This window comes from Lycorma delicatula, chromosome 2 (assembly GCF_047948215.1).
Source record: "Lycorma delicatula isolate Av1 chromosome 2, ASM4794821v1, whole genome shotgun sequence".
NCBI classification, from domain to species: domain Eukaryota; kingdom Metazoa; phylum Arthropoda; class Insecta; order Hemiptera; family Fulgoridae; genus Lycorma; species Lycorma delicatula.
The window spans coordinates 146,241,459-146,268,351 of record NC_134456.1 but is presented as its reverse complement, the minus strand read 5'-3'; the positions used below and the strand labels follow the sequence as shown (position 1 = coordinate 146,268,351).

Sequence of the window (26,893 nt, the reverse complement as noted above, 5' to 3'; positions counted from 1 at the left end):
CTTGACACACTGTTATCCCAGGTTAGATGTTGAACATCCTCTTTGAGAGCTATCCTCAATGACTTCTTCACCTCATTACAACGGTCCATGGGATTCACCCGTGGATGGTATATGGGTGTTGTCCAGTGTGTAGTGTGTGTAGCATAACTTCTTCCACTTCTGACTTGTGAGTGCAGTCCTGTTATCTGTCAGCAGAGCAGCTAGATAGCTACAGCAGCAAAACACTTCCTTCTCCAAACAGCTGAAGATTGAATCCATGTCAGCTGAAGGAACGGGCCTAGTCTCTACTCAGTGGGAAAACAGGTCAGTTGCCACCACTAGGAACCTGTTGCCTTGTTCCATTAATGGACATGATGGACCCATTAAGTCAATCATGCTTCCAAGTTGTAGGCCTCCAACTCTCTGATTGTCTGGTGAAGGGTTTGGCTCTCATTTGTTACGCACAGGTGTGGCACTGCTGTATGTACTGCTGAACGTCTTTATGAAGGACGTTCAGCCCTGCCATCATAGTATTGGCAGATCACTCGTTCTGCTTCGCGGTGAGGGGTGACTGGCTTTTGGAGTTTTGTAGTATTGTATGACTGCCAGGTGAGTTGTACACTCCCACAGGCTGGGGTATTGGTGCTATATCCTGCTGTCCATACAGCAGGATATTCAGCTGTCCATTCAGCAGGTGCTTCCGCACCTGTTGAAATGGAGAAGTGGCGACGACTTCTTGCAGTCAAGGTGTAACCACTCCTCTCTCTTCTTAGCCACGTTCAGTCGGTTGTAGTCTATTTTCATCCCGCACCATTTTAGTCTTTTCTTCTTCCGCTGGTTCTGTTAACAGGTCTGGTAGTTCATTATCCTGGCCAGGACAGTGCTCTAATGTAATCTCGAAACTTTGAACCAATAAGGTCCAGTGAGCAAATTTTGTTTTCTGCTAAGTGGCCTGCCTTAGCCATGCCAAAGCCTTGTCCATTCCAAGATGAAAGTTTGGTTTTCGAGGTATGGTGATAGCATTTGATTGCCCACACTAGGGCAAGGCATTCAAGCTCATTTGAATGATAGTTCTTCTCTGCCTCTGAGAGCTTCATGCTAGCGTATTTGATGACTCTTCGCTCCCTGGTTTTGGCTTGCAGGTAAAGTACTGCTACCAGTCCTAGCTGGTTGGCGTTTGTTTGCAAAATTGTAGGAAGCTCTGGATCCAGCCAAGATAACTTCAACAGTTGGCTGAAGGCCTGCCGAACAGCTTCAAAGGCTTGCTGTGCAGTGCCTGTTTATTTCCAGTGTTTCTCCCACAACAGCTCAGTCTGCGGTGCAGAAAGCTCTGAGAATCTTGGGATCTCCTGCTCATCCATTTCAGTGATGATGGCCGGAAGCAGCAGGTAGTCAATATCATGGATGGCTGCCATTCGCTGCAAAATGAATTTGAATCTGAGGTATAAGCTGCAATAGCAGTATTGGTAGGAAGGCGACTTCCTACCAATACTACTGGGAGCTAGTCGGTGAATGAGTTTCTCCTTCTGGAACAGGAAAAGCTTTGCTGATTTATTATCCCTTGTGTACGACCATAAAGTTGAGGCAACAGTCTGTGGGTGGTTATATTGATGTCGAAATCAGTCTATGAACTTGGGCCAATTGAGCTGTAGGTCTTTGTATTGCCTGACCCAGAACAGAGCCTTTCCTTTCAGCATACATGGCTCATTGTTCAACAGGCATTCTGCTCTTGTAGCTGAGTTTGTACACAAGAGAGGTTCTGGGTCCTCATGTGGCAGGCCACTATACGTTGTTGTTATCACCGGCAGAAATGCTTGCAACTGGGCAGTCAATATTCTTGGGCACCTTCTGTGTTAGTTTGTTGACTAACATGTGGTGTCATTGGCGTCGCTAGGTCAAGTCTTCTTGTCCAGATGATCTTCACCCCATGTTGGGTGCCACTTGTCACCAAATGTATTTGACAGTAGCACTTTAAAACCTCATGGTAGCCCCGGAGTAATGGCCCAGAAAAGGCTCCTTTGTGTATCTTAGCCCTAAGAAAGATTGTTGGGTTAGGAAGTTGGTCTCTGGCGATGTTGGTTTGACTGTAGTTGGGGAGTTACAGCTCATCCATTGGAATCAAACTGAGCTTCTCCTCAGCAGCAGTTTGGTCCCACTACTGCGTGGCAGTGGTGGCTCCCTGAATCCCACAGTGTTGGGTCAGCATTGGTCATCTTCCACCAGCACAGCTGAGGCGGTTCTTCCCTAGCAAACCCACACTGGGCCCGACAAGCTGGAGCAGAAAGGTAGGGTCTGCACCCATCGGCTCCCTTAGCAGGCCAGACAGGCCTATTGCTCCAGCAGGGATGTTGGCATCTGCTTGGAGGTCCCACATTGGACCAACCAGGGAACTTTGTTTTTCTTCTTTCATATTCTTCTTTTTCTCCAAGCGGTGGTTGGCAACAAACTGAAAATTCATTCTGCTGTTCACTCTTTTATAGGAGCCTGTGAGTGTTGGGAGAGTTACACAGTCAGCTACCTTGGTGGAAGTGGTGCTTGTGCTGGCGCAAATGTACACTGTATTTCTGCTGACATCTGAGCAGCTAGCATGCACTTGCCAATATGAAGCTTGGCATCTATATGGCAACAATATGTATATATACTAATAATATTGTTACACTATCGTTTCACTGTTGTACCCCATAAATTATCAGATTAATTGAAAACATTTCTGCAATAATAAAAAATTTCAATGAATTAGCCATTGTTTTGGCACATACACTTTATATAAAAAAAATTTTTTAAATTTTAATAAATTATTTTATGCTTTGAAAAATGATCTTTTTCAAAATGTAAAAATTAAATTTTAATGTCAAAAAATTATGTTACTGAAAATAAAAGAGATAATTCATCCTTGAATTAAAAAAATAGGAGGTTAAGTAGCTGAATAAATAACGCTGCATGTGGCACCATGTCTTGGTCTTCGTTAGTAGATGGGTCTTTTGAATTACCTAGGAAGTGGATATAATTGCAATATTATTCTGCATACTTGTAGGGAATTCGTAATTCTGAAACATGTCTTTACTAATAAAACAGATTCCTTAATGTAATCATGACCGTAATCTTATCTGGGAATTTGGTAACCCATCAGACAAAATTCCTGGAGGATTTGATTCATTAATTATGCTTTGCAAACATTACTTGATTGACACAGATTTTACTGATTCATATTTCTACTTTCTGACTGAGAATCCTGTGTATGGGGCATTTGATATAGCTGCCCTTTGCAGCTGTATTAATTATTTTTTACATTTACTAAGGTAAATGTAAAAAATAGTTTTTTAATTAATTTTTTTATATTTATTTCTTTTTATAGAAATGAAAGGGGAAATGAGTGTTGTGAAAACAAGATTCGGAATGTATTTAATAGTTATGGCTCGAGGTGCTATTTGGAACAGTAGTTCATCTGTAAGAGGTCAACAGTTTCCACCACATGGAAGTGCTGTTATATGCTTATCAGGATCATCTGGTGATGTTTCATGGTGGATAAAACTCAGCTCTAATCCTATTGAACTGGATTGTTCAATATTGGATGTTAATAATGATGGAATCAATGACTGTCTTGTATTAGGTGAACATGGTTATTTGGTTTCTATTGATCCAGAATCAGGTAACTATAATTTTAAAAAGAAAATCAGTAAAATTTTGTTAGGTAACATTATTATAACATTTATAAGGATATATATGATTAATGGCTATTAATTACAATTGCAGCTGCTACAGTTGACAGTTTGATTTTAAATATGAGAGTTATTCAAATATTGATTCTCATTTTGCCTATTAAAAATTAAAAAAAAAAAACTGCAAAAAAGTTTTTATTGTATACATTATCTCTCCACATTCTTGCACTTATTGTAATATAACAATTTTTTTTGAACTTTTAACCTTTAACAAAGAACTTCACTACTAGTGTGAATTCTTCATAAGTTTCAAAGAGCTGAGTAGTCAACTAGATCTTCATTTATGTGAAGAAATGGTACATAGTGGTAAGTCTGGTTGTAAGGAGATGGCAAAAATTTCCCAATTCAACTGTCAAGTGAAAATCTTTCGCTATCTTAAGAATGGGGGCTATTCATTATGATACAAAAAACATCTTCCTGGACAGCATTTTTTTGATTGACCTTTAGAGCTTCTTCACCATTTCACAATAAACTACTTACATTGGCATATTATTGCCTCCTCATATTCCATACATGTTGTCACCAAAATTTGCTTATCCCAATAGAAACGTGTTTTGGCCATCATTTTTCAGTCCGGTTGTAGGTTCTTAAAGTGTTTTAATTTGTTAGGTGATAAGTGTTCTTACATTCATTCACCTAACTGTTATAATAGCACTTTTATCAATGGATTTTGGACATACACTGTTCTATTTGGAAAAAGCTAAACCACACTTTGTACTTTATATAATAGAAGCAATGAGATGGTAAATAAAAAATTGTTTACTTAAATTATTTTATCCATGTCATAATTATGATGAAATGTACATTACAGTGATGTATTTTGAAAATATTTTCCATCAGACCTATTAGAATCGTTATTATACACTAACATTAGGAACTCTAAAATAAGTAAGCACTTATTCACTACACATTTAAACATTTTAAAATAAGCCAACAGTGTTATAGGTGAGCAGACCTTAAAACTTTTGAAAGGACATTGACTTGGCTATGTTACTTCTGAATTTTTAATACATAAGGTTGTATCATAGAATGGGCTAGAATTGTATTTTACATTTTTGTTTAATAATACCATATTTACTCGCATACAACATTTACTTTTTCTCGAAAAACCAACATGAAATTTATTGATGTTTATGATGTGTGGAGATTTACAGGTGAAGGTCCAATATCTGTATTTTTCATTGTATTGCATATTGTAGTGTAATATATTAATATACGGTAGTAACTAACCAAATCACAGCGTATATTCTAATTACTTATGATTTCACATCAGTTACTTATTGTTGAGTCATATTCGTTATGTTATATATCATAAATTACCTATTTATAAATAAATTTTTGTCATAAGCATTTTTGCTTATCTCAGCATTTTCATTTATTATAATATTTGTCATCATTCTGTATTTTTTATATGCAAGTTGTCTCAGCTAAACACAATACAGTATTCATTTTGTTTTAATAAAGTTAAGGTAGAATGAGTGTTAATTTTATACTTCTAAGTTTCTCCAGTTTGTACGTTAAACGAGTTAGTAAAAATGGATTCTGTAAAACATTTGCATTAATTAAATAAAGTAATTCAATTATGACAAGAAAATAACTTTTTAATGGGGCGGCAGATAGGAAATGCCGATCAATCACCAGTTTACTTTGACATGCCAGCAGATTCAGTAATGTCAATGATAAAACTGTTCTTGTGTACATTGTGGTTATGAAAAAAATCTGATGTGAACACATGACTCCCTTGTATGGCTATTAAATTACATATACACAATTTTTTTAATTAAAAGTACATAAAATTTTATTTTATTAATAACTTATGATTTTTTTTTATCATTGAATTATTATTTATTGTAATTTTTTTTACAGTCAGAGGTTAAAATTAATAAATCAATTTATGTAAATTAGAAAAAAGGAGATGAAATCGGATTTGAACCGATGTGCCTTCCCCTTACAAGATCCAAAAATTTCAATAATTAAAATTTTATTTGGCTATAACTCTGGAACCAATGAAAATAAATACCACGTATGATATATAGTTGAAAAGCTCTCAATAAGGGCTTATTACTTCAGTTAAGAAAAAGTCCAAAATCCAAATATTTTGGGCTTTTTTGAACACTTTTGGTCCAGTCGATTGCAATTAAAAAAGGAAGTGCACAACTAGATGTTACAACAGTCCTAATTCCAAAATTTTAACATTCTACAACTAATTTTTTTGAGGTATGCGAGATACATACATACGTATGAACGTACAGATGCCATGCCAAAACTAGTCAAAATTGATTAATCCATCAAGTATGGTCAAAATGTATATTTCCATTATAATCAAAAAACTGAAATTTTTCGTAATCAATACTTACTTTACTTCATACAAAGAAGTAAAAAGCTGTGTATAAGTACATTTAGAGTACCGGTAAACAACTTCCACCATTGTATTTAAAAGAAAAACCCTTTCAGAGGGTGAAAAATTGCCTACTGGTGTCATTCTTAGGTGCTAAGAAAAAGGATGGATGGGTAACATGCTAGTTTTAGTGGGTAAAATGTGTGGGAGCGGCAACCTGGTGCTCTTTTAAAATTGAAAGGCATGTTGGTGATGGACAATTTCATGAACATTTAACAGACTATGTGAACAAAAGACTGAGAAAGTTTGTATTTCTACTGGATTGACTTCATTACTCCAGCCACTGGATGTTTGTATTAATCGGCCGTTCAAAACCCATATGAAACATTTCTATTCAGACTGGATGGTGACTGCGAACCATGAAATGATATAGATAATGTCATGAATAGGTAAATGTGCTACGGTACTCCAGAGATAAAAACAGGAACTGTCATTTGCTTGCTTGGATCATTGAAAGCTGTGGTAAAACCATCAATCATCATCAGAGCAACATCATAAAATGCACAATTAATTATAAAATAAAAATTAGATATAATTAAAGCTAACATTAATTCTTTAAAATTTAAATACATGAAATAATAATCATTATATGAGAATACTAAATGTATAAAGAATATTAAATCTACAGAGTAAATCACAATTCAGAAGACATTAAAGAAAATTATTTGACCACATATTTATTTGTATGGAATGCAGAAAGTTCAAGATTTTAATTAGTATTATTTAAAAATTTATTGACAATGATACTGTTTTTGTAAAAGGTAATCTTTGAATTTTTATTTTAAGAATAAGTAACTTTTCTTTCTAACAAAGGTTGAACATTCATAAGTATAAAAATCTGGATAAGTTATATTTTTAATTTACTATTATTAGTCTATTTGATTCATACTCAGAAGTACCAAACAATGATCTGATAGTCAATTTTTGTATTTTGAAATCTCATTTAACTTTTTATAGAAGCCTCAAAAGAAAATATTATACTTCTGATTATCATAATAAAATATACTAAGAATTTATGAATCAAATAATTAGTAAACCAACAGATATCGCACTATACATGGGGGTTTACAATAATTTAATTAATAAATTAATGATTAATTTTCCTTACAATGTAGATGACTTTCAAGAAAAATTAGACTTCATAAAATACATATTTATAAATAATAGATATAGAATTTTAATGAACAAGAATCTTCTTATTAGACACAGTAATAAGGAAACGTAATTCCAAAAGAAAAAAAAAACATTCTACATATCAACCAGTATCATAATATAATCCAAATTGTTTTTAGCTATATTTTTTATTGACATTCTTTGCTAGTTAATCACTTTTGTATATGAAGCAGTCAAAAGGAAAGAGATGGTCACATAAGGAGACATATTGTTACAATGTTGCATTATTCCTTTGTGAATCCAAATATGTGGTGCTTTTGTACATGTGTCATGGGTTGCATTTGAATAAAGGTGATAAAGAAGTTCTGGGTGAAGTCTTATCATTGGAAATTCTGGAGGATTTTTTATGTCTGAAACAACTCTCCTCTTAAATAAAATAGATAATAAATTATCCTTTCGTAGATAATAGATTGTTCACATACCTATCATGACAGTATTCGAACAATCTCTGGTATAATTAACATTGATTATACTAAGACACATTAATTAATGTGACTATAAAAATGCAATAAATTTAATATTATGCATTATGTTGGCATTCATAATACATCACATTCAAATATCTCTTTCCAGAAATATTAATTACACCAACACTAAGATTTTCCATATAAGTATTCATTGCCTAAGAAATAAAAATAAACAAGTTGAAATATGTTTCCAATGAGTCACCAAATTTTACATATTTTTTGGAACATTGGCTGACTAATGTAAAATCAATTCAGAGCTGGAAATTTCTTTTCCAGCTCTTTTTATTACTCAACTGATGAATTTTTAAGAAACAATAATAATTAAATTTTTTTTTATTTTTAACTTAATTTTTTTACCATGTTTAACCTGTACATATGAATTGCAATTTATTTTATAATTCTTTTATACGCTTAATATCTTCACATATTTAATATTATTCTACGTGATTTATATCCTAAATAATTAAGATGAACTTTAATAATATTTACTACTTTTTTTATAATTGTGTATTTTGTGATGATATTCTAATCAGTTTTCCTTGATCTATCCACACAATTGCTGGAGTAATTTTTTTATCTATGGGCCTGACATGATCTGTATAATTTATTATTATATACCAATCAGAATAATAAATGTATTTATTTGTTATATCCAGAAAATTTAGTTTGTAATTTGGCTGTCAAGTGAAAATTGTTTATTCCTAAATAATTTACTCAGTAATTTATTATTGCAATCTTTTGCAATTCATATTAGACATTTTCTTTGGCTATGTTTTAGTATTTTCTTCTGCTTCCTCTTCATTATCCTTTTCTATTCAAAATCTTGTCTAGCATGTCTTTTTTTGAAGTTTCTTTCAATACTGTAAATATTTTTAAAGTTTTATTCTTTTTGAGTATCAAATACAATATCTGATCAAATTGTTATAACAGTTCAATATTTATAAATTGTACTTCTCAAGTAAATGAGTTTAATCTTGACATATCTGGTTTCATTCAACAAATTTAGTTAAAAATAGAATTAGTTGGATCCCTCATTACTGCATGAAAACCTAACTTGTTTCATTGTAAGACTTACATCATAAACATCAACCATTTTTTCTAGCCATTTATACTCAGACTTTATCTGTTTATCTATAATTTTTGCCTGTTTTTATTCATTGGCAGTAGTAGCAAAATTTTTGATATTTCAAAGCCAGGTCCATACTAGCAAAAGATTATGCTTCATGTTAAGTGTATAATTTAACGTAAATACTTTTACTAAAAACTTAAAACTTTACCTTTTTTCTTTTTTTTTTGCAATTGTACCAGGTGGAGACTGGACCCACTTTTAAGTTTAACTCAGCCACCACCTCTGCAACAAACACAAGCAAACATGCAGGGGGATGAACAGGGCTCAGACAACCTCTACTCACCCTCATCTGCCTCCCTATCGCAAACAATGGCCTCCACCATGGCAGCTGTGGCTTTCCACACAGCCTCCGACTCAAGCATTTTGGTAATCATGCTTTCAGCCACCAACTCCCTGAACTACTCGACTACTGGGCGCTGCACATCACACCAGCGCCCACACTAGAACATCACGTGTTCCAGGTAGTCAACAACTGCACAATACCTACATAGAGGGGAAGCTGTTTTCCCAATCCTATGCATGTAAGTGCCAAAGCACCTGTGGCCACTCAGAAAGTTGGTGAGTTCGTATGACAGGTTTCCAGACTTCCTCCCTATCCAGTTCTTGATGTCTGGGATGAGGGATCTTGTCCATCCGCCTGTCTGTGACACCTGCCACCTCTCTTGCCACTGCCCGATAAGCCAATCGCGAGCAGCACTTGGCAAAGCACCCGTTCTCATCGCCCTCTCCTCCGCCATGAGACTCAGGGGCGGCACTCCGGCGATGACAAACACAGCCTCGCTGGAAACCATCCTGTAGGCACGTGCGATCTGCAAAGCCTCCGTCCAGGAGCTCCCTGCCTGCCTAGTACTAAGAGCCCAAGCCCAACCCGGTACCCCGTACAGGCAGACCGACCATGCCACCGAAGCAAGAAGTCTCCTAGTTCCGGTGGATGGTCCACCCCGATTCCGCATCAGCTTGCCTAGGGCATCAGCCGTTTTCCTAGCCTTGCTTACTGCTTCTCGGACATGCTCCTGGAACGACCTTCAAAAAACGGGCCGAAAATTGTTAAAAAAACGGCTTAAAAATTAACGATCCTATTTTAATAATTCATACACTAAAATGTTCCCCGCACCTAATACTATTACTTTCCCTACAAGAACAAAAAGGAAACTCACTTTTTACTACTAAATTATACAAAAGACACGGAGCACTGAAAACACGTCCACTATGCACAATGAAAAACTCGCTAGAAAAAAAAAACTACCTAGAAATGAATAAAAATTTGCAAGTACTTTATTTATAAATTTATATTTAATCCCTTACAATCAGGATTTTCATTTTTAAATTGTACATGTAAATTTTATTTTACAGGAATAAAAAAGTGGAAGTTTTGGGAAAATCTTGGGTTAAGTATTGTCCTAGAAAAAATGACATTTCCTCTTGTAATACCTGATGTTAATAATGATGGAATCAATGATCTGATTGCAATCGCTCAGATACATGGAACCCTTCATGATGTTGTTTATAATGAAGGTCATTATTTGGTCCTTATTTGTGGGAAAACTGGACATCTTTTGGGTAGACCAATTAATAATCAGTCATGCTCAAATATGTATGGCCTGGGATTAGATGATGACAGTTCAGTTTTGTCATATACGTGTAAAACTGGTAACTGTAAGTATAAAAGATTATATTTTTATGTTAAGATTACATTTTTTATGAGTTTGTAGGTTATGTAGTGGTAGGAAATATGCAAATATTTCTTTATTTGTTACTCCGGCTGTAAATAATTTTAGCAATGAATTTTATAGTATTAAAATGTAATTAACCACTGGTATGATGATATTACACTAATCTTTTGTTAGTCTTCAAAAGCGAGCGTTAGGGCTGTTGCTGAATTCAGGTTGACAAGGTGCAGATTTGAATGAGATCATTGTTAATTGTTACTTGAATTAATAAATGTTATGACTGGATAATAAACTCATCAGAATCCTTTTTAGTAGGGCCAACTTAACAAATTAAATTATTCTTCTCTTGGTTCAAATCCTCAGATGAAATTCTAACCAATAGAATAAAGAACCCCCTTTTCCAGCCTTTCTAGATTCAGAAATTTAGCAGTTAATAGAAATATTAGAAATTATTATTCAGGAGACTGTTCTAGTATTTAACTCGTCATCATAAATCAGTTGTTTAACATATGATTTTTTAAGTTAAAGGTTCTGAGGTTCAAATCCTAGTAAAAGTTAGTTACTTTTATATGGATTTGAATACTAGACGGTGGATACCAGTGTAATTTGCTGGTTAGGGTAAAATTAACCACAAGTTCTGGGAATGATCATCTGAGTCTGTATGAAACTACACCTCATTTACATATCCTCACTCATCTCATTGGAAAGGGGGGGGGGGGTTGCTTATTGTTCACTAGTTGAACAGACTGCAATGTACACATTAGGAAAGAATAAAAATTTCTGGATTCATTGATTACTTTAATGTATTATGATTTCAATTATACATTTCTATTTGATCTTATTGTTAGATTTTCAGACTGAAGTATTAGTTTCCATTGAATGGTTTTTAAGTAGATATTAAATTAAACCTTTACTTATTCTATTCCTAATCTAATATTATCTGCAGTGAATTCTAAATCTTTCTTCTTATATAATTTGTTGTGATAATATTAAATTGACAGTCTAACATAGCTACTCTTTACTCATAAATTAATTCTACAGTGTTGAAAGACTAATTTATAATTAGTTATTAATAGTTTCTGACTGTGTTACTTTTGAACTTGCTCTTGTAAACATATAATTTCAGGTTTGTGAGCACCAACAAATACATTTACTGCAAAACCTCAGTTAACTACACATAGCCGACTTCTGGTAATACATACCTCTTTAATTCAAATATTACTTAGAAAATTCAAAAAAGCAGTGAAAACATTTATTCCTTGAAAATTTTGAATTTTAGATATATTATCAACATTTTTATGTATAAAATAAGAATTAATTTATTATGAAAAAAGTTACATTACTAAAAAACAAAAGAAAACATATTCAAAAATGTTACGTTGTATATCATAAAATGTAATAGTTTGTATAAAAAAATGCATCATTTAATCAATGTCATCTGACAAACATTTTTCTTCATAACATTCTAATTTACCATACTGTAGTGAATTTGCATTAATGTATGAAAAGATATACAAACTGTGCTACCAGAAAGATGCATATTTTTTATGGGCACATGTGAACAAATACTACAAAAAAATTAACTTCTAAAAAAATGGTTATTAACTTTCAGAAAAATAATTTCAACAATAATGAAAATAATCATTATTATGTTTTTTCTTTAAAAAAGTATTATAATACTCTAGTTCCAAAAGTAGACAGTTTATTTTTATGTTTTTAATTTAAAAAAACTTTTTTTATGAAGTCTTTATTTTATTTAGCGGTAGTAAAAAACATATAAGTGGTAATTACCTTGAAATTATTTAACATTAGAATTGAATTTTTATTATCCATTATATTTATTATTAGTTCACTGTAATTTATGATTCTTGTATCCTAGAATATATAATCTTGTTAATGCATTTTTTTTTTAAACTGAACAGGTGTGATTTTAATTACATCCTATTACTGGAAACTGGAGTAAATATTTGTTGATATACGAGGTTTGTTCAAAAAAAAAATCTGATGGTATTCTTTTTTGTAAAATGTTTAATATAGTTCATTCAAAAATCACTGTGCAGTATGCATTAGAATTATGTGGTGCATTCTGTTCTTTCGGGATTAGGTAGGTTGCCCTATTGGTTCATTGAGCAATAATAAACCAAGACATGAATTGTTGTTTTGTAACTGAACACTTTTCATTTTGTGTTGTTTCATTTATTGGAATCAATAGTTGCGAGAAACATAATAGTTCATTCAGTAGAGGAAAAGATTTTTCTCATTGAACATGTCTTTTGTGAAGGTGTCAAGTATGATTTAGTGAAGCACAAGTTTTCTGAAAAGTTTCCAAATAATGCAATGCAGTTCCTAACTGCATTCCTAACTAGTTTCCTAACTGCAATGCAGTTCAAACTCTTAACGTAAAATTTCGGGTAACAAGATTTGTTAAAAATGCTGATCAAAGTGGAAGACTACCTAAGCTAAACGAACAGAAGCTGCGTGATGATTTGGATGCTATGGTCGATAGTCCATCAAAGACAATGTATAAGTTAGCACAACAGGAAGATATAGACTTGCTATTGCACATAAAACTGTAACAAAAGAACTGAAACTTTTCCCATACAAAGTAATGTGTGTTCAAGAACTGAAACCTGCAGATCATGTCAAAACACTAAATTATTGTCAATGGTTTGAATGTTTTACTGACAAAAATTTTGTAGGTATCCTTGACATTACATTTTTAAATATGAAGTGTGGTTTCATCTGGGAGGGTATATTAATTCACAAAGTACACAGCTGTGGTCAACAACTAACCCCCATGAATTAACACCTACATTCTTTACACAAAGTGAAAATTGGAGTCTGGATCGGTGTGAGTAGAATGCACATTGTGGATCCAATCTTTTTTGAAAATACAGTTAATAGCGATCATTACTATGCTGTTTTAACAAACTTCATTAGTTAACAGAAGTTGAAATCAAACACAGTTGGTTCCAACAAGATGGCGCCACTGCTATCAGGTCAATGACTGTTTTAGGAAATGTCTTTGGTGAATGAATCATTTCTAGGGATTTGTGGCATGCATGATCGCCTGATCTGATTCCCCCAGACTACTTCCTATGGGAGGCAGTGTAACAAACAGTATATCACAGCAGACCATGCACAAATGACAAACTAAAAACACAATAACTGTATACATACAAGACATTCCAGTATATCAACTGGTTAAAAGTTTTGAGAACAAATTCAAACATGTGCATTGTTGTACTGATTTCAGAGGAGGCCATTTTCAAATTATTGTATATTTTCAGATTACTGTAATTTTCATTTTTATAAAATAATGAAATAAAAATACAAAGTTATAATTAAGAAAGTTTTGTCATTACACTTCCATAATTCCAGTGTACAGCAACTTTCCAAATGCACTGTACAAGCAGTAAAACTTAATAGAGCACAGTGCTCGTATGTTGTATGCATGCTTATTATTATTTTGTTTTTTTGTAACCTCAAACTATTCATTCATTGTCCAATACCCATTGTGTTTGTTAGTATAACAGGTGTTAGTCACATTTTTATTTAGTGTTTAATAGTGGAACACATTGTACTACATTATTGCAAGTATTGCCAAAAGTTTACTGATATCCAAAGCAAAACCATTCATAAGATTAAACAGACTTTTGCGAATGAAGGTGACAAAGTAAAGTTATGTAACTGTTTTAAAATGGGTCAAATTTAGTTAGCATACTGGTAGGTTATCAACAAACCAAAACCCTGATGTCATTAACAACATGTGCAGTTTTGGGAAATCATCAGCTGATCTCTAGGAAATTACAAATGATTTTGGGATTAACAATTTCTCTACATATGATTTTAACAGAAGTATGGGCATGCACAGAGTGGTTACAAAATGTATACCACAGAAAGAGTTTTGTTTTGATATACAGATTATGAATCGTAACTTCCTTAAGACTATCATAGCTGACGATGAATCTTGGGTGTATAGTTATGTCTCAGTAAGCATCACAATGATAGTCACCATTCCCAAGAAAGGAAGACAAGAGAGAAATAAAGTAAAAGTGATTCTGAGTGTTTTTTTCAGTTACTACAGAGTTGTGCATCGTGATATGTCATAACTGAAAGCCAAACTTCCAACAAACAGTATATGGAAGTTCTGCATCATCTTCGTTAAGTATTTCAAAAGACCAGACTTGTGAAAATTATGCTAACAGTAGTTGTATCCCTTCCATTTGTTATTTGTAACTCAAGATTTCTTGCTCAAACTTAGAATTTTGTCAGTTTGAAAGGTTTCTTACCATCAGACATGGGTCTAAGTGTTGAAGATGCCTCTGAAAGGGTCCCAAATTGATATTTAGGGGATATAATAACAAATATGCCATTCTCTCTTAGTCATTCCGCAAGAAATGTGAAAAATGTTTCCAGCAGTAGAAAGACTACTGAGTTAAATGAATAGTCGTCTCCAGGAGACTGTATTTGGGATTATACCGAGTTAAATGAATAGTCGTCTCCAGGAGACTGTATTTGGAAGCCATTAGCTAAGCTATTTCTTTTTCATGGTCTTTGATCAGATATTTTTTGAACAGATATCATATATTAAAAATAACACAATGCCTATTATGTTTGAGTAACTATACTTAATCGTTTATAGTTTTTCATAATACTGTTACTTTTTTAAATATGCTCCTCAATTTAATATTCTTAAACATTTTATTTATTTCCATAAGAAAAATGAATAATTTTTCAGAACTTCATTCACTTTTATTGTTATCTTCAAGGAAATAAGTTTTCTCTGAATTTTGTTGCTTTTGCAATTTTGGACTTGTCAATTAACTTACCTGTAAACAGTAAGATAACCTTACTGTTTAGTTAATGATCATAATATATTAATAATAATCATAAGTATCGTTACTAATACTTAATGATAAAATATAGTTATGATACACAGGTGATGCTTGCTACAATTAATTTTTTAATTTGAAATTTAAAAAAAAATTACAATTAAATTAATTTTAACAATTAATTATATTGATAACTATAAGTAAATGTAGTAAATTTACAAAATATTCTATTAATACAACAGAAATTCTTCAAAATTTATTACATATTTTATAATAAACAAACTGACATAATATTTTTTAAAAAACTTAATAAATAAAAGATTGCAGCTTTAAGATATTATTGCTTTAAAATTCATCCAGATTATGTTCTTTAACTATTTATTTCTGAATTATGATTCTGTTGGTAATTTATTTGCAGTGTTTTTGTTAACTGTATACATAACACGTTAGATTACAAAATAAACATATCACAAAATAATATATTTTATTAATGTAATTTTCTTTGCAAAGAAAATTTAAAACACTTTCCTTGTGATTTTTCTCAGAAAAGTCTGATTTAAACTAATAATGTTTAGATTTTTAGAAAATTAGCCAAAAGTGAATAAACTGTTTACAAGGAAAATAATTACGTGAAAATCGTTTGGTGGGAAGATGATTGATGTACCAATACTTTAAAATTTGATGCAGCCAATATATTGGGTTTGTTTTTCTTTTACTTTTTATAGTTTTTATAATATTCCTCAAATCACATTTATACATCAGTTAAAATAAAAAGAAAAATGCATCATACTTTCTAATTTTTTAAAAACTTTTGTAAACTCTGGGTGAAGTGGTTACACTTTGGAAACCACTGTTTAACATTTTAATAGAATATGTTTTATTATTGTATGGTAATAAAAACTCTTAGGTATTTGAAATGGTGGTTAGGGAAGGAATTTCAGATAAATCAAGTATGTAAAAAATCACAATTAATAAAAAACTTAGTTGTAAGTGGTAAAAAATATTTAACTAATTTACTATTTATGAAATCTATTCAGTAATTAAGGACAGTCATTAATTATGTAATTATTGTTTATAATAAAAAAATATAGGTCTTTATTCAACCCCTTTAAGATGATTTACTTGTCATATTTTTATACTAAACCGCTTAGTATAATGTACTCATTTAGTGGAATTTATTTTCATTTTAACATAGAATTCTTTGTCTTAATGTTGAAGCTAATTTGCATCTGAATTCTAATTTTTTCCATTTCTTTATAAATACTCTATTGCAGGGGTCTCCTAATGTTTTAGCCTAAGGACCACACTGACTCCTCCACTATGTCCCAAGGGCCGACATAGCTAGCTCATCATACCAGCATACTGTAGTTTTGAATTACATGCATATTTTTGTTTCGGAATTAGGTGGCAAGTGAGATATCTAGGGCGCAGGGGTGGACTCTGCTCCGTTCACAGTTTTGGTTGGTACTTACGGGCAAGTGTCATGGACATTTCATGGTGGCGGAGATAGCCAATGCACATGCTGCACAATACATATTGTTACAACTACTTATGACCATACTAAATATATAGTACTGACATCTTGCGGAGAGTAGAATAGTTATGAGCAGGTCATGGCAAAGCTACAGTAGTACAGGGCCATCTTTTGGGGAGCAGCAGAATTACACAAAAACATCAAGTGTACTTGGTTAGTCGAAGTATACAACGAGAAATATAGTACGACTAGTGTGTTTTGTGACTAAAATATAAAAACTCTTAGTGAAAGTGCAGTGTTTAATTTAATTAAAAGTATCTTAGAGATAAATCCAGTGCATTTTGTTTACTCAGAACCACTGCTCTTAATAGTATTAATTGGCATTATTTTGATTTAAAGTTATGTCCCTTTTGTGTGGGTTTGTATAAATATGGGAAAGAAATGAAAGATAGATAGTGAGTGCTGAACATTTAAAGAGCTATGGGGATATCAGTATTTCGTGATTGAGTCAAGTAATAAGGCAATGTGTATAATTTGCAATGAAACAATATCAGACCTCAAAGAATACATTATGAAGTGTCATTATGAGACTAAACATTCTCAGAATTACTCCAAATTTACAGGAAGTCTTTGGTTAGAAAAATGTGAATCTTTGAAACATGGGTTGAAATCTCAGCAATTGTTGTTTAAGAAAGTAAATGCTGAAGAAGCAGCAACTCATGCTACTTTCCGCGTGGCTCATTCAATAACAAAACATGGGAAACCATTTACTGACAGCAAATTAATTAAGGATTGCAGAGGCAGAAGAAATATGTCCAGAAAAAGCTAATTTATTTAAAGACATCAGTTTGTCAACAAACACTGTGGCTCAAAGAGTAGGTGATATTGCAGAAAATATGTTAACTCAGTTGTCTGACAAAAATTGACACTTAGAATGGTTTTTTCTGGCCCTGGATGAGTCAACAGATGTTTTAGATACTGGTCAGGTGTTACTTTTTATTTGAGGGATAGATAGAAATTATGAAGTGTATGAAGAGCGGAAGTCTTTGTGCGGAAAATGCTTGGATATGTCAGAAGTTTTAAAGCCAGTCATGTCAGGTGTTAATTATATCAGATCACATGTGCTCAATCATCGTCAATTCTGCAAGTTTATTGAAGAGATTAGACTAAATGACTTCCCATACTATTTATTTGCAGTATGCTGGCTTAACTGCGGAAAAATTCTAATGTGATTTTTTGAGCTCCAAGCAATAATAAAAATTTTCTTGAATGAAAGGAATCGTCCTTTGGCTGAGTTATAAAACAATGAGTGGTTATGGAAGTTATAATCTTGTATATGTATAACTAAACATATAAATAACCTTAATTTAAAATTACAAGGAGAAAACCAGCTTCTGCCTGATTTATACACTCATATTAAGTCCTTTCGACAAGAAATTGTTTTGCTTCAATCTCAGTTGAAGAAAAAATCTTTCAAATGTTTTAATACATGCCTTTTAATTCATTCAGTCGGCAAACTGAAACTCCATTTCTGGTAGATTTTGCAATTGAAGCTTTGGGTGCTTTAAAAATAAATTTTGAGTCTCATTTTTCAGATTTGATGCAATTGCAAACGATATCAAGATTTTCCAAAATTCTTTTAATGCTGATAAAGAAACCCTTGCTCCAGAACTTCAAATGGAAATGATTGCTTTGCAGTGTAGCAATACTTTTAAAGAAAAATATTTAGTCATCATTGCTGGATTTTTATAAGAGTCTTCCACTCACACAGTTTGATCAGTTGCATAAATTTGCTTGTGGCTTTTTTTCCGCTTTCAGCACTACTTATCTCTGAAAAAACATTCTCAAAAATGAATGTACAAAAAATATTTATAGATCCAAATTAAATGATGATCATTTGAAGTCATTGCTGATAATTTCCACCAAAATGAAAAAAAAATAAATTTGATCCAAAACTATAAACAAATGTTAGTGGAAAGTTACAGCTACATAAATCTCATTAATCATAATTTTAATGTTTAATTTCATTATGTAAATTACCTACGTATGTCACTTGTAAGTTTTTAGGAAAAATCTCATATCATTAATTGCAGTTGAAATGTTCAATTTCATTATATATGTCAGTAATTGTGTTTCTTAATTGGTCGTTAAATAAAAACATCTGATTATTATTTTGTATGATTTGCTTACATTGTAAATTTTACAATGTAATCAAAATAAACTATGGCAGGCCAGATACTGGGCATGTCTGCAGGCCAGATTGGTGGTGCTTACGGGCTGGTGTTAGGCCACGGGCCATAGTTTGGAGACCCCTGCCTAGTGCTTCTTTAAAAGGACCAAGAAATAAAAATTTTATGGTGACAGTAAATAAATAAGGATGTGGAAGCACATCTCAGTTGATCTTCATTTGCATTTACCTTGTCAGTTGAATATGTGTTAGCGAGCACTGTTACAGAAAAATAATCAAATCTTTACTCTGCCTTTATCTGTTATTTTGAATTGGCGCAGGCTTAACTTTGAACACTGTTATAGTATTATTGGCTTTTTACAATATATAGTAATAATTTATATAATATATACAATAATAATAATAATATAGTAATATTGTATTAGTGACATATAGTTATATTGTAATTGGCTATAAACAAAATGTAAGTTTTGAGTGGATACTTCTACTAGTCTTCTAGATAAACAAAAAAACTACTTGATTAATCACAACCAAATTTTACCCATGTTTTGTGGTATAACTGAGAATCTTTTTAAATATATTTCATCTCGATAAACCTCTAAAAAAAATATATTTATGTATAGTGGTGGTGATTTTCCGGTTGAAACACAAACTTTAATAAATCGAATATGAACTGTGAACTGGGTTTGAACTGAATGATACGAATTAATTGAATGAATATTACTACAGATATAATAGAATTAAATAAATTAAAAAAATTTCTGTTTAACAATAAGGGCTTCTTGTGGGGACTGCATGTGAGGCTAGAGTGGTGTGGAATGCGAGCACCTCTTGGAAGGCTAAACCGATCATCACCATCAACTATTAACAAACGGTGTGCCCCTGGGACGCTGTTTTGGCAGGTGCAATGGGGCGCTCTTACATCTCTGCAAACAATTGTTCGATTTTCAAAATTCAAACGGGTATTTGTTAGTAGCTTGAAGGTTAACTCTTGTATGCATCAGGTACTCTCTCGATCTAACAGATCAAGTTTATTCGGAAATGTTATCTAAAAATGAAAAATTATTTATTAAAACGTGTAAATAATAAATAATTCATTACGGTATTGCACTTCTCATTCACACCACTAGATGGCGAGCAACTAAATTCCCATGCTCTTTTCTTACGAGCCACTCCCAAAATATTTTTCAGTAGAGAAATTTTCAATATGTCTTACTGAAATTGAAGATAACATATCGTGAGTTGATTCATAATCAACGCCAAGCAAAAACTACTGAAAATAAATTGATGAAAATTTATATACATGTTCATCTTATGACGTAACTGGATTCTAAGAAAGGATTTTTTTTAAATTCCGAGTTTAAAGGGGTAAAACAGATTTTTGAATTTTTTTTGAAACCCTGGGTTTTTTAATTTCTCTAACAAATGAAGAAATCAACTTAATTTTTGGTGAGTGTAATCTTCTTGTGAATAAACCAATCTCTAGATTTTTGAAATTCAACCTAGGAAGGGAGTGAAGATAAAAAAATTTGTTGAACAATGATTGTACATTTTTTCTAATCCTGACTATACTAAACGAGATATTCAGTAGATTTGGGCTTGCAAATACTCTTCAGATAAATATTTAAAAACCATTTTGAGTTTTTTGAATTTTAATTTTTTTTAAGGGTTGCAAAGGTATATGGCACTATGGCTCAACCAACACAGCCACTGCCACCGTAACTGCATATGTGACTGGCTGCACCTACCTCCAGTTACTTGACTAAAAAAACATAAAATAAAAATATTGAAAGATCGACCGCTGCAGTTAATGCAAGTAACCATATATCATGTCATGTGCAAAGCTGCGACAGGGTGCTAGTTTATTTATAATTTGTTGAAATTGTTTTTTAAAAACTATTGTGGACAAATACGTAAATTCTTCTGTCATTTATATTTCAATAAATATTAAATTTTATTACTACAGGGATCAATATGATAATGAATTATTGAATTTAAAAAAAACTTTTTGCACACACATACACACACACATTCAATGAAATGCATAAAACATTTTTAAGAAAAAAGTTAATGTATATTCACTTTCTTATTTTGTTTTCCTTTGCTACCTTATAACTAAACATGAACATTTTGAGCAAAATTTAGAAGATGAATATATACATATAGAACAATTTAAGTGTAGCTACTACAATATAATTTCACTCGAGTCTAAAAATGAAAATGCATTAATGGTAAAAGGATTTATCATTTTTAATTTTATTTTCAATAAAAAATTATAAAATATATCTTGTTTATCTGCTTTGTAGGTAAACGATTCATGGACTATCAGATGGTGGTTAAATTTAGATATTTATAACCTGTAATTATTAATTCAAGAACAGTAAATTCTCATAATTAACTTATATAACTTATTAATGGATTATTTTTAGTTAACTAAATAATTTTATTAAAATATTTTTGCTATGACATATTATTTGGGCTTATTAAGCTTATAAATTGCTTACTGTAATGTGAATTCACTTTTTTATTTTAGCTTACAGCAAAGAATTATCTCAGAGCCTTACCGACATTGTATCTGAAGCAACAAAAAAGGTATTTACTCCTGTGCAAAAGACTAAGTTGAAACAACATGTAAGTTCTGGTCTTTCTAATGAGTACTCTGTTGGTAAACATCGTTTGAGTTTGTCAAGGACTGGTCATTGTCCTGAGATGTGTTCTGTATCACTTAATATAACATTTTGTAATGACATTGGTCAAAAGGAACCGACCAATTTTGCATGGCAAGAAGATTATATTTATATTATGAATCCTGTACTTATTAATTTTGATCACACTCTTACCGGGTTTGTTTTAAAATTTTGGCAGTGGCCTCATCATTCCATTCCTGATGTAAGTACATTCTATTTTTTTATGTTATTAAAAGAATATTCCATCTGCTATAATCCGTTATGAAAATTATAATGTCTGTGTTGATTATTCTTTTATGTTTTTTATTCACTCATTCAAGGACTTTTGTTCACAGCTTAAAGGAGCTGAACTTTACCTCTTGTATAGCTAAATATGTCCTTTAAACTTCCTTTAACAGAATTGATGTGTTGAGGTTATAGTTAATAGAAAAGTAATCAAGTAATTGACATTTTTATAGTATATTCTGATGAAATAAGAAAAAAAATAAAAGTAAACATGATAACTACAGTGTAATTGTAAATTACAAAAAGTATTATTTGGATTTTTGTAGAATATGAACATTACATCTGTAATGTTGTAGTATAACTTCTGTTCATAAAATCGAATCACTTCATCCTTTCAAAAATGTAAATTTTTCATTATAAAAGTATGTATAGTATTTTAGCTAGAAAATAGTAAATTGCTATTTCTCATGTACAATACTAATTGTCAAGGTTATTCACTCAAAAAGTTGAGAAAGACTTCAAGATATGGACTGTCATTCTTTTACTTAGAAGATTATTTTATCAATTTCAGAAGTATCATAGCTTGTTATGAAAGGTAGTGAATGATATTTTATAATGATATATTATATTGTCTCTAAACTTGAACCTATACCACCATGGATTAGTTGGATAACAAAGTGACTGGATAGTATTAAACATTTATCCAGTGGCCAGGTTGGATAATTCATTCAGATTGTTACTAGAAGGAAATTTATATTCTTTTAGTAGCTTTATTATTTTTTTTGGCTATTACTGGACTAACCTCCCATTCCTGGTAGAGCTGCTATAAAAAAAGTTTGTGATTTCCCTGTTGTACCATATATTATAATGTTGTAATAATATTATTAGTTATCAAAATAGTTAAATAATTATTAGATATATATTTTTTTAACAAAGTATGCTAATTAGTTTTGGTAAAGGATTTGTCTTGGAGCATACTTTTGTATTTATCAATACTTCAGTCAATCATTAAATATTATTTGTCTCGTGTAAAATATAATCAAAGCAAATTTAAAATAATTTCCTGCGCAATTTAAGAAATCTAACATAATTTTAACCTAGTTAGTCATTAAATAAATAAAATTGTTGTAAATCTGTTTTGAGTATGTTTTATATTAGAACAAATAATATTGAATGATCATCCAAGAATGTATTTAAAAATATAAAATCACTCTCAAAGATAAATCCTTTAATTTAATCCAATGGTTTGTTTAAAAAAAAAACATATTCAAGTAGTACCCGTGTATAATTGTAGATTAATTTTTCAGCTGGACCCTTTGCAAAGAAATCCATTTGAGGGGTCTGTATGATAAAAACTTGTACACATAAATAAAAAGTTTCCCAGTTTTGTTCTGAACATATATTTATTGTAGGGTTTGATTTAATTTTTTTTCTAATTTTCTGAATTTTTATCTTTAGTTTTATCTTTTCTGAATTTTGTCATTAGCTATTGGACAGATTCTTTTATAAAATATGATAGATAGCAAGAGTCATGTTGGGGATTTAAAAGTCAAATGAAACAGTTCTCAACCAGTTTATCATGACAGTTCCTTATTTCAGCATTATTTACTTCTCACCATTAGCCATTACCTCTCCAACCATTTAAATAAAAAACCAACGCATGTATTAATAATTGTTTTTGAAAAATTTTAGTATAACTTGAAAACTATATCTGGCTTTGAGTCCCAGTGAAGCTTGACATTATGTCATACATGCTATAAAATTAATTTTTAATTAAAAAATAACAACTATAATTAGGCAATCAACTTGTAAAGACTAAATAAATAAAATAAAAAAAACATACATATTGAATACTAATAATATTTTAACCATTCCAAACTAAAAGAGTTTTCTAAAAACAAATGAAAATGTCTTGTTTAATTAATTCAAAAATTTACAACAGATATTTTAATTTTCTAATTATTGATTTCAACAGAATTTGAAAGTTCAGAGTTGTTTTTGAGATAATGACCATGCACTACCTATATAACTTTGAAAGAAAATAAAGTAAAATGTTAAAGTAAGAAATTAATACAAATAAAGTTTGTTTGAAAATCATTTAGTTTAAAAAAATGTTTGATAATAAGCTAAGTAAATAATTATTACTTTAAAAAACTATATAATTATATATATTTTTTTTTAATAAATTCTATTAAATAAACCACTTAGTGAAAAATATTGAAATAACAAAAATCTTACCTTACTTTTTCATGAAAGTACTTTTGCAAGATCCTACATCCTCAGTCATGGTTAAAATAATTCTATTATTGTATAATAAAAATCTAAAAGTAAAAATACTAGAATAATGAAAATTACATATTAATTTACACAAGTGCTGCTGTCTGTTGCAGATTTTGTAAGACGGTCTTATAAAACTAAAAAATATATTTTATTTATAACTAGTGGTTTCACAATCGTACTTGATGTGAAGCATGAGTTCTCAACGCTTCTTTGATCTTCAGTTTCGATGCTGTTTGAAGTTCAGCTTGCAGGGTTTTTTATAGTGTAACACTGAGCAAATGAGACCGGCAGTGAGGTGGAAAATGGGTGAGGAGGTAGCAGTTGAAATGGTGACTTCCGCTCATATCAGGATAAAGAATTAACAGTTGTACACCAATTTTCGACTTTGATTGTTAATAACTTCAGAACTAAGAAGGCTCTCAGAACTGAGCAAATCAAAATTTTTTGGGGTTTTCAGAAAATTACCTCCCCTATTGATCGATTTCTTACTTTTTTTGGAATATTCGTGAAAAACTGTAAAGCTAGACATTAAAATTTTTTCTTAAGGGGTTGTGAAGAGGTGGTGGAGGTATTTTTACAAAATGATATGTCGATAATAATTTTCCTCTTGTCTGAAACTGTTAATGTGAAATTTCAACACGATAAGATGAAACTATACTTCAATATAAAAACAAATGAACCCACAAGCATTCTGTTTTATATATATATATATATATATATATATATATATAGATTTTAGAATGATACATAGATTTTAGAATATGAAGGGCTAAACGGATATAACTACCACAGGAGTGTTGGGTACGCAACTTACAAAATTATTTGTGTTTGGTATATACTTAAAAAGGTTTATTTGATCCAACTCCTAAAGGTTAATTTAGTTGTATATCTGTGACATTTAGATGCAAAACTCTTTGGAGGGCTTCTTTAAAACCTCTATGTACAGTTCTTAAAAACTGCTATATCTATTGGTTCTGTAGTGTTTTGTACGTTCTAACTTCTGCTGACACTGTTATCTTTCATTTGACCATTAATATTTTTTACTGTGGAAAATGAGGCATTTTGTTCTAAAACTGTATTTCGAAAAGAGTTTAGCATTGTGTATATTTTGGTAAGTAATTCTGTTGTAGCTTTGAAAATACCTATAATATTTTTTTCACTTTAGACTCCAGGGAAGATAAATAAAACTAAGATAAAACTGGAAAAAATTAGTGAACGAGTAATACTGGTTACATTTAATGAAACTGGTGAATACAATGATATTGTAAAAATAGTAAATGCTAGTCAGACAGATATCATGCAAATTTGCAGTTCTGAAGGATGTCAGCCAGAATTAAATTTACAAACTGATTCAAGTAAGTGTATTTTTGCATAACTTAATGTGATAAAAATGATAAAATATTATTTTATATTATTATGTTAAATTAGCATTATTTATATACATGATGTGGTGAGAATGATAAAATAAGTGTAGGTTTTTATATAAGGTTTTTGATAATAAAATTTGAACAAAAGTTCACTAGAAATCATTCGTATTTCCAGTTTCATGCTTACAATAGTATTTTTCCTTATACTGTATAACCTATAAAAAAATTTATATAAAATTTTTATATTTTTCTTGTTTGTTTGTTGGTTCTTTTATATTTTGGTTATTTGAGGATGATTTTTTTTTTGTTTTGTCTTTTGATTTTAAGTTAATTCCTTTATTGTTTTTTTTTTTTTTTTTTTAAACTTAAGAATATTTAAAGTAAACCTATCAAAAAAAAAACCTAACCATCGAAAAAATCCAACTAAACCACCTGAAACAAAATATTCCAACCAACCAGAATCAACTAGTCTATAACTAAAATAACAAAAACTAAAAAACCGATTTAAAAAAAAACCTGAAGAATAAAATCTTAAAAATCATATAGAACTGAAAAAATAAAAATAAATTAAACCAAAATAAAAATATAAAAAACTTAAAACATCATAAAACAAAAAAAAAAAAAAAAAAAAAAAAAAACAATAAAGGAATTAACTTAAAATCAAAAGACAAAACAAAAAAAAAATCATCCTCAAATAACCAAAATATAAAAGAACCAACAAACAAACAAGAAAAATATAAAAAAAGAAGAGAAATATTTATAAAAAAACTGTAACAAAAACTAATATAAGGAAAAAAAAAAGAATTAGAAGAAAATAAATAATAAATCAAACGCAAACTATAAATAAAAGTAACACCAACAAACTTTTTGCCTATAACTGTAGTTTAAAAATTTCATGCCTTAAACATTATTATTGCTTGGATATTATTCATTTTTAAAGCTCAAGGCAAAAAGTTATGACAGCCTTTTTAACTACAATTCCCATTATAAATTATTTGTTATTGTTAAACATTCTCAATGAATGTTGTTATTTTTGTTTCTAGAAATGAAAAATGAAAAGTAAAATGTATATAATTCGTCTAACAAATTGCAGATCTACATAAGTATGAATAAGAACATTTAATGATGATGGAAGCTACAGTGGTGTAGCTACTACTTGGTGTACAGCATATGGCTTGATGCTTATTTTTAAGGTACATGCTACATGAATACTGAGACCAAGCTCTGTGTAGCTTAAAGCAATGTGTTAGCTTAGCCACCAGAACTATGGAGCTCAGTTCAGTGCAGTAGTAATGAAGATGC

General features: G+C 31.0%; 1 protein-coding gene across 4 annotated transcripts in view; it reads left to right on the top strand.

The window, feature by feature from the left end:
- The window catches only part of LOC142319296 (protein FAM234B), a 45,675-nt gene that overhangs the window by 12,753 nt on the left and 6,029 nt on the right, over positions 1-26,893 (top strand). For 3 of the 4 annotated variants that reach the window (XM_075356402.1, XM_075356403.1, XM_075356405.1), the window contains 4 exons: positions 3,335-3,628; positions 10,219-10,521; positions 21,566-21,921; positions 25,390-25,579. In XM_075356402.1, coding sequence (XP_075212517.1) covers positions 3,335-3,628; positions 10,219-10,521; positions 21,566-21,921; positions 25,390-25,579 — 1,143 coding nt within the window. Of the gene's footprint in view, positions 1-3,334; positions 3,629-10,218; positions 10,522-21,565; positions 21,922-25,389; positions 25,580-26,634; positions 26,779-26,893 lie in introns of those variants that run through there. The other variant, XM_075356406.1, reaches the window with a different exon arrangement.